The 19805-nt window shown below is 41.8% G+C and overlaps 1 protein-coding gene across 4 annotated transcripts in view; it reads right to left on the bottom strand.

Annotated features, from left to right (window-relative positions):
• Positions 1–669: 669 nt before the first annotated feature.
• LOC134661719 (PDZ domain-containing protein 8) overlaps positions 670–19805 on the bottom strand; it is a 36991-nt gene continuing 17855 nt past the window's right edge. Inside the window, exons 4-15 of one of the 4 annotated variants that reach the window (XM_063517893.1) lie at positions 18877–19069; positions 18297–18507; positions 17845–18010; positions 16939–17139; positions 15206–15412; positions 13520–14109; positions 11499–11715; positions 9770–9878; positions 5751–5873; positions 3245–3368; positions 1114–1319; positions 670–833 (exon numbers count right to left, since the gene is read on the bottom strand). In XM_063517893.1, the coding sequence (XP_063373963.1) occupies positions 1142–1319; positions 3245–3368; positions 5751–5873; positions 9770–9878; positions 11499–11715; positions 13520–14109; positions 15206–15412; positions 16939–17139; positions 17845–18010; positions 18297–18507; positions 18877–19069 (2319 nt within the window). In that variant the 3' untranslated portion in view covers positions 670–833; positions 1114–1141. Of the gene's footprint in view, positions 834–1113; positions 1320–1564; positions 1733–3244; positions 3369–5224; positions 5301–5750; positions 5874–9769; positions 9879–11498; positions 11716–13519; positions 14110–15205; positions 15413–16938; positions 17140–17844; positions 18011–18296; positions 18508–18876; positions 19070–19805 lie in introns of those variants that run through there. The other 3 variants (XM_063517892.1, XM_063517894.1, XM_063517895.1) reach the window with 3 other exon arrangements.

Below are 19805 nucleotides of genomic sequence, written 5' to 3'. Positions count from 1 at the left end.
AGTAAGACAAGAGTGCTAGACTTTCCGGTCGGTGCTATATTGTCAAGTAGCAGTACTGATAGTTCCGCTACTCGATGCTAGATGTAAACACTGAAAATAATAATCGTTTTGATACCAAAACTGATGTATGGAGTGAGCAATCTATGTATTTTTTTCTCTATGGCTGTGTCAAAAAAGCCGCGATAACGCGAGGAAGATGATGATGATAAGTTGGAATATATCACTGCATACACAATACATAAGCTAGGTACTTACTACTCGTAGGTATACTCATTGACAATTAAATTTAAATTTTTAGTTCATTTCATTGGTTAACCAAACTGTATCGAATGAAGAAAAGAGATCGTCAGTTCTCTTTTTACCCTACTACGGGTTATGATTTTAGCATTATGTGTACCTATAGATGTAGACTCCAACCACGCTAAGTTTGCACGGACTTGGCACTCAATAAGGTAAGATATGGCCGGTGCCATTCTTCATGTGCTTCCCAAAACTTAGCGTGGACGGACTTTATGTATATGTCGTGTGTCCACCGTAGCGTTTGTACCACTGAAATGATTGCGGTGGAAATTCATAGTTCGGCAAACGTTTCGCTTGTTTCATACGTTGTATTTCTCCTAGTTACTTTAAAGGCATGTTATTTCGGAGTGTTTAATAAAAGCGCTTAAAGCCATGTAATGATATATATTTGATTAGGTGGTAGGCGCAGCCTGGTCGTGCTGCGCCAGCTGCGCGGCCGCGCAGCAGTGCAGCATGAGCGCCGTGAGCGCGCAGGCGCGCGCGTCGCCGCCGCCGTCGCCGCCCGCCGTCAGCTCGGCGCGGACCGCGCTCAACTGCAACCATGCACATCACTAGAATCACTAGAAGTAAATTATCTTGGATAAAATAATGCTAAAACTCGATTGGAACAATTTAATATGATTATCGCTCTTTTATATCGAATCTGAAATACATAACTTTAACATCAACAGGGTTCGTAACCATTATTGCTTTCCAATCTTCCCATAGTAAGCTTTTTTTTGCCATGGGTTGAGCGCCTCGCGTTCATGCATTAATCGGATCGAGTACCCTCAGGAGCACCCGTATAGACCGGCCGGCAAGGCGAGTACCCACCATCTCGTGGATCTGCGGCGGCGTCAGCCTAGCGGCCAGCTCGGGCGCCGACTCCCTTGCCGCCGCGAGCAGCGCGTCCGGCGGCAGCGAGCTCCGCGTCGCCGGCGCCAGCATCGCGTCCACCCCGCCGCGCGCCAGCCACGCCGCGCCGCACCCGCTGAACGGGTTCACCGTCGCTTCCAGAGACTGCTTCCTGCGCGTCATGGCTGTACGTGAAAAATGAGGCCGCTTAAAGAATTCAAGCTGCGAAAGCGTTAAGCGTGACAGAACGAAAATAACACTCGTAAACTTTAGTGGCCTGCACATTCCCCGTAGCTCCTTGACGCTTCCGCATCGCCATAGCTGTGTGAAAATCAAGTGCCTACCTATTTAAAAGACCATCCCATTTGTTTCAGATGTAGACTTTTTATTACCGTTTTTTCAGTCAGTCTTACTGTTTCTCAAATCATGGAACAAATGGAAATGACCCTTCTAAAGGAATAAAGCTGCAAAAGCGTATAGCATGATTAAAATATAAAAACACTATTACAACATCTTGTGCCATTGCGACTGCCAAACAGATCTCCCGTCCCTTCCGGATGAATGCTTCTTGCGTGTCATGGTTGGATGAGACATTAAGCTGCGAAAAGCGTGAGATGCTAAACTCCCTTTAGAATATCGTTAAATGGCGGTATATATATACCCATACTCTTCAGATTCCCAAAAATATTTAATGTGTTATGGGCATATCTGGGGTTCTGGGTTCTAGTGTTTAGTTTTAAGTTTATAAAATACATATGTATGTTAGTCTGTAAAGTATTTGTAATATGGGCCTTGTTGCCTGATTTAAATTTCTAAATAAAATAAATAATAATATCAAGAAAATGACGCCTTATAAAGGAATCAAGTTACGAAAGCGTGAAATTCTGAACTCTGGAACTTACACCGCTTCAGGTGTAAATGGCTATATGAGAGAAATGAAAACGTCAAAGGGAGTACCTTTGCTGTGAAAAGCGTGAAAATGTACAATGTGCATTGCAATTAACAAACAGGTTTATTTGTAGTTTTAAAAATTCTTATTGTGCACCGTAGCGGCACATGAAAAATGAAGATACTTTAACAAAACAGACTAAACTTATATTTGCGCTTCCAAAAATTATTAACATAAACTTGTTAAATCACATGTAACAACTGTGAACAACTCTGAAGTGGAAAATCATAATGAAAGTAGATAAATATTTCATAAAAATCAAGTGTAGGCTACGAAAGTGTAGGTGGTTGATTCGACTAGACTAGTGGAACACTACCCATTTGTGCAATATACCTACGCCATTTGTCTCTAGAGACGTTATTATCAATACGCGCACATTCTTTTGTTAGCATCTGGCCCAGTTCAGAACTCGACTTTAGCGGGTTCCTGTTCTAGTTTCACGGAAGGCAGAACTTTGTTGAACAATAAATAAACTGCCTGCTTGTTTCTACATGTTGAATTATACAGGCTGATCAGGAAACTTTATATTGACTTTTAACCTTTTGGACGCCAATGACCGATATATCGGCACCGTAGGTGCAACGCCAAAGACCGATCAATCGGTCACAGACCACAGAGCGACATAGACCTACATGCATATGCATAAAGTTCAATTTCAGTTTTGACACTTCGGTGACGTGGCGTCAGCGTGACAGCTTTTGTGTTTGACACGGCGTCGAAAAGGTTAACTTCTTAGCGTTATTAGTAGACACAAAATTATAATGTAATGTAATACGTTGTTGCGTAACTATTCTAGGTATACACGATAGACAGCTACTTTTCTTTAATTTACTGCGCTGAGCTCAGAAGTAGCTATACCATATCTAAATTGAAAAATAATTATATTCTGTAGCAGCTACAGTGTAGCTTATTGTGTGAGGACGATAATTGAGTTCTTCAGCGACAGTGACCGCAAAGTAACAGTGGAAATGCTTAGCGCGGATACTACCTATCTACCTTACCTACCACTTCAAATGCACACCTTTTGCGTTAGAGATGAAATTAGCTGCGACGGATCCCATAAATAACTGTCAAACTCTTTTTTATAGGTTTCTTGCAACTGGCCCTTAATCTAAATTAACATGATGCGATCCACATGAGCCCATCTTTAAGCGTTGTCACCTGGGAGTGTGGCTTGGCGAGGGCGGCAGGGAGCGCGACGAGGCCGAGGGCTTCGGCGCGGTGAGCGAGTGCGCCGAGCCCGCGCGGCGGAGCCCCGCTACCAGCGCACTCATGGCCCCGCCACCTACAGACATAAGTATAGTTTGTAGCTTTCTAATAGATCCCGAAGGCTAATCCTATTGTCTATTGTTAAGAAAAACCGCTCGTGCCACGTGCCACAACCACCTGCATAAAAAATCGGTACTTCGGTTACTGAGTGCCGGCGAGTCGAACGCTACAGAACCAGTCTAAAATGTGTCATCGAGATGCGTAACAAAGGCGCGTTATCGGAGAGCGCACCTACACTGGTTTTTTGAGCGTTGGACTAGCCCGCGCTCAGGTGCCAAATAGAATAATTAGGATCCTTTTTTGCAGGTAAGTAGCACGTGCGGTTTTACTGAACAATAGACAATAGGATAAGCCTTCGGGGTCTACTAGAAAGCTACAAACTATACACCGGTGATAACTTCTGCTACAAACCTCTTCAGGTACAATATCAGGGCCATTATAACATAATGCACCATATACGTTAAAATTATTGGGTGTGTACTGTGTATACCTAGATATGGCCTAGATGATGAATCAAGTTAAGGTTAACCACGAAAGTTTCACTAGACCTATAAGTGCATTTTCTGGACCAGCCTAAGGTGCCCTGTCGGTAGTTAAAAGGTTATCCATTAAATACTAGGCACCCTGTATGTGGCAAAAGGTACTAAATTTGACTGGCCGAGTCGACCATAGATCAGTTAGATCACTGTGTGGCAGCATCCTAACGTCTACGGGGCTCTCGGTTGCTAATCGTTCGTTCGTTCGTAAGTATTATTGGACCTAAGGTTGTCGGGGCTTTCAATCAATGGAGAGTCCCTATTCATCCAGATTTCAAGGTATCAATAGATCTCTCATCAATAAGTTGTAGCCCTTTGTCGGTTGAATAATACCTATTTGAATATATACAGTCGCCATCAGTATATCGGAGCGGTCATAGGTGCTCACATATATCTGAACACAAACATCTATTGTCAAGGTGTTTCAATTGAAATCAATGAGCGATTGAACTAATGACTTGCATAACTTGATACAAATCAGATTAATGTGTTACGCAATTTATATAACAGTTAATTAGTAGATTTTCAATAAGTGCGTACATAAGAGAAATGTAGGTTAATTATTTACCTAATAGTCAGAGATGTGTACAGTTTGTGAAATGACCATATATGCACATAAATAAGATTGCAATCCTTGGAAACAATGTTAACCAGAGCGTTAATTTGGGACGATAATATGCAAGGATTTCTCAAGTCAATACACACAAGAATAAAGTTATGAATTGTATATCATTATATTATGGTGACTTGGAGTGGAATTAGTAATTAGTACAATAGGCACTGAAAAAACAAATGGAAAACTGAATGTAAGTACATATCAAAAACCGTGAGTCATACTGATATTCAAATGAAAATGTAGCTGTTTTAACTCACGTAGGTTTTGGAAGTTACAATTAGCGCGATATATTTCATAGAGCCTAACCCGAAAATAAAAATAAAAAATTATCTGACCCTCTATCATTCTTGCATATTCGAGCGATAGGAAGGTAGATTTGAGTTGTATCACGTTGGCCAGAATCATTGCATGCGGGGCGCGAAGCAAACGTGTGATGTTCCATCCTGTCAACTCCCGGAAGAAGATGCTCAATACACCATAAACATATCGCACTAAATGTGAATACCAAACCAATACATGAAGTTAAAATTGTATTTTATTTTAACAACAAAATATAACAATATTGGTATTATAATGACACTCCACAATAGATTATGTAAGGTACACTACAAGGTGTTAGGTAGCAGTCACACGACAAATCAAACGGCACGCACAAAGGGGTTTCGGAATAGGATGCCGCTCACAAACACGTCTGACACATAATATGTATAGAAACCTGTATGTGTGTTCGTAAGTGTTGGAAGAGTCCGGATCTGTTAAAATATGTGCCCCGTTCGTCAGCATTCGAATAATTCGTCTGTGCACAAAACAAATTAAAAATAAATCGCATTCTTATTGTGAATGAGAGTAAAGCCTACCATTTGTTCACTTAAGAGGGCACCTCAAAAATTTGGTGTTATGCCTTTATTTTAATCGTCAGCTGGCAGGTGTTTATAACATTGACATATATATATATATCAGGACTAGCCTTACGGGCAATAAGAATGGAGCATGAATGGGGCCAGTACAGCAGTGTGGAAACGCTGCAACCAATCGCGTTGATGAGTTCGCGTCATGCGCGCCCGGCCGCGCGATTGGTCGCAACTAGTTGCGTTAGACTACACGATTGGCTCGAATTCGTAAGTAACACCGCTGAACTAGTACCATTTTTAGTGCACGTAAGGCCAGTCCTGAGATATAGGTCAATGGTTTATAACAACTGAATGGAAGATGTGCCCTCGGCGTTCTACTTGTTGTGGTTACTGACCTTCTTCATGAACGTCGAGCGAGTCTTTTCTCTCCGGTTCGTCATCAGAGTCGAGGTCCACGTTAGAATCCGGTTCCGTCATGACGAGCTCCGGGGGCGCCATCGTTCCGCTTGTCAATGAATCTAGACAAAATGAGGCCGTGTCAATATAGTTTTGGTAAGTACGAGATACCTATGGCGATTAATCAAACTCTTAGCCTTGTTTTTTTATGTTAGGTAACGCGAAGGAATTCCTTGTATACAATTAAAGATTCGATTTTCAATATAATATAACAATATAATAAACTAGGTACCTGTTTTTTGAAGCAAAACATATAATGTGTATTCAGTAATTCCGAATGTCGAAAACCGTTTCGAAAAGGGAGTCTTAAAATATTATTATAAAATTTTGGGTCATTTGAAACAGATTTTCGGAATTATCCGACAAACAAAATGACCCGAATACACTTTAAATTACAGATCTGATAATAACAGAAATCTGTTTATCAGAACTTGCAACACCTGTATGACAATATAGGCTTTGCGTGCTAAATTCTGTCGCGTGCCCTGTGAAATTAGACAATTCTACTAAATAAATATGGATTGCAGGAAAATCTCACAACAAATATAGTTATAGTGGATCGTAAATCACATTAGCTAGTAAAAATAACATCACCTCGTAAAAATTGTAAACTGGAACGTATGACTAGCTTCCGCGTGCGTCGAATCACATTCGCAATTTTCACGCAATATCTGGCGACAGCGATGAATGAGTCAGCGGTGACATTTGGTGGAATAATCGAAAGCACTTTTTGATTTACTTACACATTAACATTACACATGAAATCATTACATGTGTAGGTAGTGTAAGTAGAGCAAGATAAATCTGCAACGATTTTGTTAGCACACGCAGTGCAAGTGTTAATTTAAACGCCAAACTTCTATGAAACATTTGCACTGCGTGTGCTATCAAAATTTCACCTGCTACCTGTCAAGAAAATTTTCCCCACGGATTCCTGTCTGATAATTACTTAGCAATGCTACATGTACTTGTGTTTACATAATTATAATAAATGACATTATGACATACATGTATTCAGTATTATGAGTTCACCTACTCGTAGCAGTGAACTTGCACTATTGCGACGGTATTATTCCGACGGACCGCGCTGTACTAATCTACGACTTTCACGTGTCCATATTTCGTAGGAGCGTTCGCCGTCATTATAAATGTAATGCGTTCTTTATTATTATGCACTTGAGAATAGATTGCATTGTACTCAAAATGTAATAAATCTCCGACAACGCAATACGTTTCGAGTGCGTGTTTTTAGCTAACAGAAAATAGTGAATTTTCAAAGAGCGCGGGAAATAAATTATTTACTCTAATAGCGAATTAGGTACGGAAATATTTATTTGTTTTACAAGGGGGCAAAGTTATTGTTTAACCCCTCGTGCCAATTGATAGCCAAGCAAGCATAATATTCCAAAATTAATCCACGAGCGTAGCGAGTGGTTCTAAAAGTAGAATCTTGAGCCTTGCGAGGGTATTAGGTATTCAGGTGTGAGAGTTAAAGAAACTTTGCTACCGAGTGAAAATCTTTCGTTTATGTTGCATAAAATATTTAGAAAATGAAGATTAATAAAGATAATCTGTTTTTCTGAAAAGTGTAATCGCTGCGTAAAAATATTGTTTTATCAAACATTACATTCTGACATTTACCGTAAAAATAACCACCCGATATGGATTAGGATAACGAGTAATCATTACAAAACTTAATTAAAATATATTTCAATAAAACAAATGTTTATACAAATTTAATGAATCTAGTATAATTCCGAAGTTCATCGCCATTTACATCGTTATATTTGGCAGCTGGCCCGATTTCAAACAAGATATTCCGATGAAATTCTTAAGGTCATACTCGGAACTATACATGTACCTACGGAAAACCTTGTTGCTTTAAAATACCAGCTGTAGCTTTCGGTAAAGTTTATTATACGTGTAACAACAAAGTACCTACGTACTTTCGAGGGTAAAAGTGTCCGAACTCCGTATTTTCGTACCTACGGCCGTTTTTGGCGCATAAATAAGCATAAACATAAAATATTTTATGCTCGGAAATTACCGTATTTAGGAAAAAGATATTTCTGGTGGAGATAACGACATTGGTGAAAGTCTCATCATTTCATCATTGGGTCGCTTATAAAATGGTACTGCAGAGTTCGTGACGACGCCACGAAAGTTTTTATTATAATGTACCTAAGGACTATTTTTAGACAATCCGCACAGATCCCCAACATACTTACCTTAATTTACCATTAAAAGAGAAATTAGAGCCAATTTTAGTCCAACCCAGCTCTTGTACTTATTAGTTGGGCGATCGTACGGGACTTTTCATTGTTTCTGTTTATAACAAAGGTCTGGTATAATAAATTACCAAAATAGACTAAGGTTTATTCGGGTAATTCAGGAAATCGGGTAATCCCGAAAATTATTGTAAATTCACTCATATTCCGTTGTAGTAAGAGTCAGCTTTCGGAATTATCCGCCACTATTCGTCACTCGGAAATACCCGAATACACCTTACACAAGTTTGTTTGAAATAGATAACTTTGTAACGTTGTTAAACCTATCAGAAACCGAGCTTACATACTCATGACCTTATTCAGAGGTCATAGGAGGATACACGCGCCAGGCGGGAGCATGACAAATCGTATTTTCAGGAAATCTATGCATAACCTTCGCATACTCACATTATACCCAGAAGCATCATGGAAAAGTAATCTTAATCACTTTAGATTAAGATCGACTTTCAAGTACACTAAAAGTGTTTCTGTCAGTTTTGGAAAATTATTGTTCGAAATGCAGTTTTCTCGCCTCGCTTGTGGAGCGTATATTTTTGCCAAGTGAATAAGAAAGAAATGGTGTCATCACAATTTTTGGTAAATTCGTCGGAAGAGGTTGACAGTGATCGACGGTAAATTTGAGCGACTCATCTTGTTCTTGGGATTAGTTATGTTTCCTGTTTTTTGGGTGGTTATTCCAGTTTTAAAAATAATTGTGGTTCACTGACTTAACCTCTCGTATACGTACGCTGAAACTTGCAGCCGTTCGGAGTTCAATACCTGTGGAACCACGTTTCGGCGTATACATTGTAAGTTAAAAGGACATGTTAGCGCTGAATACTCGCGATGAAGTAAGAAAAAAAACAGACTAATGTCCTCTTTGTCATTCGATTTCAACCTACTAAAGACGGTTGTAATCAAATCAAACCTGCCAGGAGTAGGTTTATTTTGTTAGGCGCTACTAAATTTAGAAGTTAAAATTAAATAAAAATACTAATTACTTACTAAATTAAAACTAAAACAAACTGCCGCAGTGAGATAGGTAATTAGATAGCTTCCTGCCATCTTAGTAATCGCAGCATCCTATGGATATCTCGTGACCCTTCTCACCACTAGGAACACAGGACTACATACCTAATTAGGTTGGAGTCTTATCCAGCTTTCCGTATATTCTGCTCCGCTAACCTTATGTTTTGGTACATTCAAGCGGCCGCTATGAAGCATAACATTGAATACGTTTTTAGGGTTCCGTACCCAAAGGGTAAAAACGGGACCCTATTACTAAGACTCTGCTGTCCGTCCGTCCGTCCGTCCGTCCGTCTGTCACCAGGCTGTATCTCACGAACCGTGATAGCTAGACAGTTGAAATTTTCACAGATGATGTATTTCTATTGCCGCTATAACAACAAATACTAAAAACAGAATAAAATAAAGATTTAAATGGGGCTCCCATACAACAAACGTGATTTTTGACCGAAGTTAAGCAACGTCGGGCGGGGTCAGTACTTGGATGGGTGACCGTTTTTTTTGCTTGTTTTGCTCTATTTTTTGTTGATGGTGCGGAACCCTCCGTGCGCGAGTCCGACTCGCACTTGGCCGGTTTTTTCATTAGTAGTCTGCCTCTCTTGCAGTCCCTTCCCATTAGCACACTTGGATAATCTTTAATTGTAATTGTACATCAGTGAACTTACCATGCCCTTGCTTCGGAACGCACGGCGAAGACTCCTGGCATTTGGTGACACACTTCTTGTGGCAGCACAGACCGCAGTTGCGGCATTGCATTGCGTCTTTGAGCCATATCTGCAAAGGGTGAAAGTTCATCATCTGGTTCTAAGCACCAGTACGTTTCTTTTTTGCTGTCAATGTTTGATTCTATTGCGAATATTATACCGTGGAAATTCAATACTTAAAGCTTTAGTAAAAAGTAAACCTTTTGTTAGATGTTACGAGGTAGGATTATGCCAATTAAGGAGCTTTATACGTAATACAATTTTCGAGTGCCCTTCCTTTTGTGGGGCGAAAAGGCTCAGCAGTTATCAACAATGGTTCTATAAATAATTCGACCCTTTGTAGGTGTATAATTAGTACATTGTACCCAGAAGAGGCCAGAAAATAAGAAAACAGATTCTAAAAAATTCATTCATCGTCGTTACATCCCGCATTGTATTTTTAGGGTTCCGTAGCCAAATGGCAAAAAACGGAACCCTTATAGATTCGTCATGTCTGTCTGTCTGTCCGTCTGTCCGTCTGTCCGTCTGTCCGTCTGTCTGTCCGTCCGTATGTCACAGCCACTTTTCTCCGAAACTATAAGAACTATACTGTTGAAACTTGGTAAGTAGATGTATTCTGTGAACCGCATTAAGATTTTCACACAAAAATAGAAAAAAAACAATAAATTTTTGGGGTTCCCCATACTTCGAACTGAAACTCAAAATTTTTTTTTTCATCAAACCCATACGTGTGGGGTATCTATGGATAGGTCTTCAAAAATGATATTGAGGTTTCTAATATCATTTTTTTCTAAACTGAATAGTTTGCGCGAGAGACACTTCCAAAGTGGTAAAATGTGTGTCCCCCCCCCTGTAACTTCTAAAATAAGAGAATGATAAAACTAAAAAAAATATATGATGTACATTACCATGTAAACTTCCACCGAAAATTGGTTTGAACGAGATCTAGTAAGTAGTTTTTTTTTTATACGTCTTAAATCGCCTAAATACGGAACCCTTCATGGGCGAGTCCGACTCGCACTTGGCCGCTTTTTTTTTAGTTAAAAAATAGCTAAAGGAGTTTGTATATTAGCTCTATAAATCTTTCTTATTTTTAAAAAGATAAAAAGCACTACCATGAACAATCTACTTATGAATTTGATGCGCTGAGATTGGTTGAATGTAAGCCAATCAGTCACTGACTTAATATATGCAATCAGTGAATGGAAAGTAGGTATACGTGTTGTACAACCTAGTACAAATTTTGGTTTAGTCTAGGTGTAGGTACAACTAAGCCCTACTTTCTGCTCAAGATTTAGACATTTCCGAGCAGGCGTGTTTTTAGGGTTCCGTACCCAAAGGGTAAAAACGGGACCCTATTACTAAGACTCCGCTGTCCGTCCGTCCGTCCGTCTGTCACCAGGCTGTATCTCACGAACCGTGATAGCTAGACAGTTGAAATTTTCACAGATGATGTATTTCTGTTGCCGCTATAACAACAAATACTAAAAGCAGAATAAAATAAAGATTTAAGTGGGGCTCCCATACAACAAACGTGATTTTTGACCGAAGTTAAGCAAAGTCGGGCGGGGACAGTACTTTTTTGCTTGTTTTGCTCTATTTTTGTCGATGGTGCGGAACCCTCGATGCGCGAGTCCGACTCGCACTTGGCCGGTTTTTTCTGACGGTTGTTATAACTTTGGTCTCTCACTTTTTTATTGCAGAAATCGCACTGCGTCGAGCGATGGAAGTGCGTGCGCACGAAGTCGTGCGCCGCACGCACGGGCCTGGGCGGCCGCGGCGGGTCGCGGGGCGCGCGCGGCGCGTGGCGCGCGCCGCCCGCGCCTTCCCACTCCCACCAGACCAGCGCGTCGCCGAAGCACAGGCACGGCTCGAAGCCGGCGTGAGATGACAACTTGTGGCTTTTGCTGGTGAATTAAATTGTGTTAACTGAATATAACAGCGTCTTCGAGGTTGTGTAGTCAAAAAGACAGATGTCATTACTTCTGCGTTTGTACCAGGGATGTTGCGGATGCCGATTTTTTGACATCCGCGGATGCGGATTTTTAAAGGCTCACATCCGCGGATGCGGATGTCAAGATAGTACCATAAAAAACGTCAAATATTACATTTTAGTAATTTTTATTTCAAAAACCGGCCAAGTGCGAGTCGGACTCGCGTTCCAAGGGTTTCGTACATTAAGTCCCACTCACGCTTGACTGCTCATTTCTAATAGGTTTTTATGGTTAATGACTAAATTACCTAGCAGTCTAGCACTTACGCCGATGCTAAGACGTTCCTGTACCCAGTGGCGTGCACTTCATAAAGGCACTGCCTACCCTACTATAATTCCGATATCTATCCTTTTAAACTACTTTAATTTATACTTGATCGTATCTGTAATCTATAAAACATTCTAAAAAATTAATAAGCGCTCCATCTACCGGTGTCCGTTGTCGTCATCTATAATTCTACGCAACGAAGTTTACACCACGCGGGCCACGCGGCACTAGCGCCGCTGCGCGCCTGCCGCCTTGCACGGCAAAGACAGAAAACATTTCGGCCTAAACCTTTCTATGTGTGCATGTCCGTGAGTCGTAGTTACGCGGTAACAGTGTAGTGGGCCTTCCTATAAATACGAGCACACAATGATACAAGTAATGCACACATTTAGACGCTGATAGGCAGCGCCTATCGTTCGAATCCTTAACGATGAAGGCCGAAGGTTTCCGAATAGTTCCGATGCGATGCATGATTACGTGACTATTTTAAAAAGTAGCATTTGTTATGGTAACTTAGTATAAAGACGAGACTACTTTTTTATTCGTTTAGTTTACTTATTTATTTACATTTTTTTTATTTTGTTTTGGTGAGATAACGATAACAGTTACCGGCAATTAGAATAATTGTGATTAGTGAAAATATGGATATTTTAAATTGTGAACGTTGTACGGTGTGTGTGTGTGTACCGACTATTAAAAATTATGCATACTCAAAGCTTTCTTTTAGCAAAAAAAAGTGATTGAAAAGGGCCGGTGAACATCGGAATTGCAGTTAACACAAACAAGTGGTAAAGTAAAATCAATCAGTTTTCGTATATTTGCCTTGGTTAATTACATACTTAATTACGTACGTCATTATTAACCGACTTGACAAGGATGTGAAACCATCACGGATTTTTGTTGGTAAGCTAGTAAGACTGTTAGTAGCTCTTATTTTAAGGGTTCCGTACCCAAAGGGTAAAAACGGGACCCTATTACTAAGACTCCGCTGTCCGTCCGTCCATCTGTCTGTCACCAGGCTTTATCTCATGAACCGTGATAGCTAGGCAGTTGAAATTTTCACAGATGATGTATTTCTGTTGCCGCTATAACAACAAATACTAAAAACAGAATATAATAAATATTTAAGTGGTGTTCACATACAACAAACGTGATTTTTTTGCAGTTTTTTGCGTAATGGTACGGAACGCTTCGTGCGCGAGTCCAACTCGCACTTGGCCGGTTTTTTTTGCCTACCCAGTCTCAAATCTCTGTGCACGCCACTGCCTGTACCGACCTGTTCCACATCCGCATCCGCATTAAATCCGCATCGATTTTATGCGGATGCGGATGCGGATGTTGAAAATAATGCGGAAGTTCCGCGGTTGCGGATGCGGATATTCGCAACATCCCTGGTTTGTACCACCAGGAGGAATTTTGATAGTTTTGTATAATATTAGCGTACTCTTACCTAAACTTTATATCGACGTCGGGCGGAAGAAATTGGTACCGCTTCATATGATGCGGAACAGTGGAGTCCTGGCACTCTGACAATAGCGCCGCCAAGGGAATGTTCAAATAGCCCAGTAGGACCTCGTCCTTTTCTCCCGCCATGGTCGCCCACACGTTTATATTGAGATACTTATGGTTCTCGTTTAACTTGAACTCCGTCTCTTCGTCGAACGGTATGATAGGTTTGAGAGGCACGCTCTTAGTCCAGAACATTTGGCATATCTCGACGTGTTCCGTGAGGCGGGGGCCTCCGGTTTCGAAGATCTGGTCTTCTTCGGCCTCGGTTTTGTCAGGCCTGCATTCGGAGGAGTCGGTGCGTATGATGGGTATCTCGTGTTTGGGTTTGGTGGACTGTTTGAGGGGGGTGCTGGCGCCGGAGGCGGGCGGGGTGGAGCCGGCCGAGCTGTCGGAAGACTTGTTCTCGACGGAGCACCGTCGCTTGCGCAGGCCGAAGTTGGAAGGCGAGGGGGTGTCGGACTTTGACAGTTGACGCACGGGCTCCTTTTTAACCTCGGTCTCAGCAGCGTCTGGAACTTTTGTTGTATCTTCCTGATAACAAAAATACTTAATCATAATATAATCAATATTTATTTTATTAATTTTGATTTAATATAAAAAATATGTAAAGATGTAATCTTATATTTTTGAGAAAGGGTCACCAACACGCTTGTAAGTTAGTGTTTTAAGAGTAGTTATATACTAATCGATCAGTCGTAAGTACACTCACATATTCCGACTATATACGAGTTACTTTTCCTTATTGTTTGGTTCATCGGTTCAGAGAAGATTTCGTAGTTGATTACTCCATTAACCTGCGTGCCGTGCTGTTTATTTTCTTTAGGCCCACTTGCACCATTCCACTAACCCGGGGTTAACCGGTCAAACCGTTAACCAAGTGTCAAATTATACTGGTAACCATGGTAACTCCAGGTCTAACCGGTTAACCCCGGGTTAGTGTAATGGCCCGGCAGCTTGAATATGTCATGCTCGCTTAAAAGTCTTTGCTTACGGTGGCGTTGTTGATCGGGTCGCCACTTTCCCGAATGAAGGTTGAGAGAGGCGATGGCTGAGATACGCGTCATACTCGTGAACGGGTGCTGTTTGTGGAGACTGGTCTATTTAAGCTAACACGAGCTATTATATTTAGTAACTTTATTTTTGAGTATAATTACATGGACACACCTCATTCGGTTCTCGTATGCTATTTTATTTTTACTATCATTTTCTTTAATTTAATGAATGTTTTAATTAGGTATACAGGATTTTGACTCTTGGAGACCCTATACATCTCTAAGGATAATTTGATTAACTACTATATATTGTAATCTTTTAGTTATGATGACACTTAGAGACATTTACATCTCTAAATAATTTTAGATTATAGTTTTTGTATCTTTGTGTTTTTTTTTCAATACTATTGCGTTGCGTTTTTTGTAATTCGACATTTAGAGGCTTTATACATCTCTATGTTAGTTTGATTTGATATTTACGGCTTAGTTGTATTTTATAATTATTGATGTGTTTTTTTTTGCTGTTAATTCCATATTGACGTGTAAAAGTGCCCTTGTGGCCTATTTGCTGAATAAATGTTGATATTTGATATTGATATTTGATATTTGGTGCAAGTAGGCCTTAGTGTAAGTACCGTGTGCAAGCTGGTCTTGGAGGCGGCGGCGCGCATGCCCTGCAGGCGCACGCCCTCCATGACCTCGGAGACGCGCCGGAAGCTGAAGTTGGTGCGCGCGCGGCGCCCGTCCGCCGGGTCCTCGCGCCGCACCGCCGGCGCGCCGCCGCCGCGCCGGAGCCGGATCGTCACCGCGCGCCGCTCGATCAGCCGCAAGAGCTTGCCCACCTATGCAAAACCATAGAGAAATATAATAAGACAAGTGTGCTCACTCCATACATCAGTTCAGACTATTAATTTCAGTGTCGACATCTAGCATCGATTAGCGGAACTATCAGTACTGCTACTTGACAATAGATGTAGCACCGACCGGAAAGTCTTATGCCGTTGAGATAAGACTTTCCTGTCGGTGCTACATCTATTGTCAAGTAGCAGTACTGATAGTTCCGCTACTCGATGCTAGATGCTAATAGTCTTTTTGGTACTAAAACTGATGTATGGAGTGAGCACTCTATGTATTTTTTTCTCTATGGCAAAACAAACAACACACATTTATGGGTTGCTAAATAAAACATGACATAATCGATACTAAACTTTTGTGAGACATATTTTAAACTGTTTAGACGACAACGAGCACTCGAGCCTGAAGAGGGACCCCCGAAGGGCCCGAAACATGTCGCCAATAGCGACTAAAAAATCAAGTCAGTAAAACCGTTGTCGTCTAAACAGTTTAAGACATGACATGGTATAAAAGTTGTATTTTTAACGTTAAGAAGCGTAATTTTCCAGCCTTGTGTATGAAATACTGATCACCGTACTAGCTCTCACGCACTTCAAAGTTTTAACCGTACTTTACGTACATAATCCAAGTAGCATCACAGAATAAATAATAGTACAGAAGACTCACTCTCTAACAAAACGCGTCTGTTACGATCAGCACAGATATGGCCGCTAGGTGGCGCAGCGCCACGCGCGGCTTATGGCTTTCCCCAAAATTGGGGCCGAACGGATGTACTTTTAGCTACCTGTAGCAAAGCGACGAAATCGCGGAGTGAGACACGCCTGGAAGCATGTTGTTCATGGAAAAATAGACAAACTGATGTTGTTCATGGAAAAATAGACAAACTGGGTAGTTTACATTGCTGATATTGATAAAAAAGTAATTAATTATTTAAGTGAAGTCTATATTATACATATAATTAAGTGCTAATTTATTACTGAAGTATTAGCTTCAAGGTACTCTTGAATACTGGAATACAAAGCGTATAATAATATGTTCACACAATCCAACGCCTACTTCAAATAAATGGCAACGTAGAGCAGATTTTCAAATCGACAGTCGAATTAATCTACTAGGCATAAGGCACACACTTCAAGCAGTAAAAACGAACTAAGATACTTAGGTAAACCATCAATGCCATATATAAAGTTCTACTTTTCTTAAAAGGGGCTTTTATTAAGATTCAGAGATTTTAGCACTATTTTATTGTCTACACCGTCCTGGTCGAGGTTGGTGCGGCACCCGGGTGTTATGTGCACCGGTGTTCACAAGCACGGCCACACTATGGGCCCATTTAGATTTCATTACATTGCGGGTCTTGATCGGTCGGTGAATTGGACGTAACCACAACAGTCCACAATGTAACTAAAATCGCATGCGAGTTCGCGCGCCGTCTAAATCAGCGCTATGGCAGCACACGAGCCACGACGGCCATTGCTGACAGTACTACCAGCATGAATACAGCGTTGCTAACCTGAGCCACGTTGCAGACCGGTTTGTTGTCGACAGCCAGCACCACGTCGTCCCGCCGCAGGTCGGCGCGGTACGCGGGGGACATGGGCACTACGGTGTCCACGAGCACGGCGCCCACGCCCTGGCAGCACACGAGGCCGAGGGCGCCCGTCATGGCCGGTAACAGCACGTCCAGCGTCAGCACTCCGCGCCGGAGGGACACCTGTACATGACATGGAGTGATAAACTACGAACTTGTTGCACCTTAATTGAAACATTCGAGAGCGATAATGACTTTTTAGTGAGCATTGAGATAAATTAGAAAGAAAGAAAGAAAGAAAATACATTTATTTATGAAAGAAGAAAGAAAGAAAGAAATACATTTATTTTAACGCCACAACATGAATACAAAGAAAAAATAAAAGCATGCAGACATAAAGGACATTTGGACGCTAAAATAGGATCCCCACTCAGCATAATGCCGCGGCAAACCGTGGCGCTGGTTTTCTGTGGGGACCTGACTTAATCTAAAAAAGTTGACGGCGACACGTACGCCAACGACACACAAATAATATGACAAACACAGATGACAAAAACTTGTTGACACATATACAATGTATATATTATATAAGATAAAGTGCAAATGCCATAAAAGGGTCACAACTCAGCATGTAGCTGGCAAAGCCAGCGCTGTTCTTCCGTTGTGACCCAGGTGTACGCCGTTCGACGACGAGGCGGCTATGAAATTAGTGAAACAAAATGAACTTAGGTAAGTTACGGTGGCGCGAAGGCCATACATAGGCGAACAGAGCCCACCACGCACCCTCCGTCACGCGCGGTTTTCGCCTTCGGCGTGTAGGAATCGGGCATACCTATTTCTTGAAAGAGAAGAACTTCTTGTAAGTACATGTAGATAGCGATGACATACCCAACCGTGCGAGTCGACGGCTAAAGCGGCGCGGACAGTGCCCGCACCTCCACTCCAGTGCAGCCTGGTCACCTCCACCAGGCGGACGGTCAGCCGGCCGTGCGGCGTCGGCCCGTCCTCGCCCTCCGCCCCGCCCGGCTCAGACTTCGGGAAGAATGGTTTGTAACTAACGGACAAACAATATTGTGAAATCAATAAATTTCAAGTGCGTATGAAGGTGATATTAAAAACCAGAAAGCCACACAAGTTTTCGGGGTGTACACAAAATGACTTCTGAGTATTTAAAAACAAAAACACGTTGATCATTTTCACGATGTTTAAGTAATGCTGTGTAGTGCGTACGATGACGATTCAAGCACTTAGTGTCATTCTTGAAAACAAAGCGACAGATTTCTAATAAGTCTAAGGCTCAGATGTTACCAAACATTGTAGATGAGGAGAAAATAACATACCGTATCTTATAATTAGGCAAAGTATGCCTCTGGGCCACCGCCCTCCTGATATGTGCAGCGACCAGCGATGCCAGTCTGGGTTTGAGCTGTCTCCCCTGGAAACGGCCTCGGACGCGGAGCTCAAGCTTGGGTGGGGACTCGAACGCCAGCGCCCAGTGGGTGTACGGGTTGCGGCGAAACATTACTCGAATGGTTCCGCTTAGGCTCTCGACTGTAAGGAAATCGGCGATTTGGATTACATTTAGAATGTAGTGGGCTTACCGAAAGGCAACGAAAAAAACGCTCAGTATCGATTCGCTTCACACTGAGGCTAGCAACGCGGATCGCGCTATATATTGCTTTAAAATAAATGTACCGGTCCGGCTACCAAATTACGCGGCGGTGACTTAGCGACAGCGGTGAGCAGTAAGTCGCTATAAGTGGGAACTAGAGATTGGATCGGGTCGCTATAATCCCACACATAGTAGGTAAATCGCTGCTTGCCACTGAGGTGCCGATTTTATGTCTGTGCCTTATGGCAGATGGCAGAGGAACTGCTAAAACGTCAGCATAAGTGAATTCGTTTAAAGCCTCCAACTACCTGTGATGGAGATGTTGGCGATTTTCCCGAGCAGCATGACAGCATCGACGTCGATCTTGAAGTTGCCGTCGTAGGCCAGGTTGCAGGCCAGGTCGAGAGAGCGCAGGCGTGCGCCATCCTCCTCAAGAGACCCGTTCAGCACGCGCAACGCCGTGATGCTGGGGAACTCGGTGCCCACTTCTAAGGAGCGGAGCTACGGGCAAATTGTTACCATTAGTTATTGTTACCATTAATTGTTACCATTATTAATAGAACCGTGCTGTAAAACCAGCCTCCGTCGGAATTATTTATGTAGTTAAACATTTTACTAAGCAATAATTTTTTTAAGTATATAGTGGCAACAAAAAATATAGAGATGCTACAGCCAGCAGTAGAAATAGGTAATCAATTGAGATGTTTGAAATGACCTGCACGCGCTCTTATGCTCTTCGAAATAAAATTGTGTTAAGATAATTTTGACCACCTCACCCGTTTAGCAGTGGAACTCAATGAGAATGAGGCACGAACACGAACCCATATACTTTCAATGTATTTAAACTATCTTTTTTTTATTTTATGTAATAGTCAGCAAACGAGCAGACGAGCCGCCTGATGGGAAGCGGTCATCGTCGCCCATAGACATAAGCAACATCACAGGAGCCACTTAAGCGTTGCCGACCCTTGAGAACCCTAAATACCCGCTTCTTGAAGAATCCCATGTCGTAGCGCAAAGGAAATATCTCAGGAGGCTATCTATTCCGTAGAAACGTCTCTGTCAGTTTTTGGGTTTGGGTGGTTTGTAAAACGCTTTTCAAATGCGTAGGTACTTATTTGTTACATGTGCCAGAATTCATATCGCTTACATTATAGTAGAAATATCACACATTAGAAATTAATTATCCCGCATTTCAAAGTTACCCTAGTACTATCGCCCACACTGTTAACTGACA

The sequence above is a fragment of the Cydia amplana genome, chromosome Z (assembly GCF_948474715.1).
Source record: "Cydia amplana chromosome Z, ilCydAmpl1.1, whole genome shotgun sequence".
Lineage (NCBI taxonomy): Eukaryota > Metazoa > Arthropoda > Insecta > Lepidoptera > Tortricidae > Cydia > Cydia amplana.
This window is presented reverse-complemented; position numbering and strand designations above follow the sequence as displayed.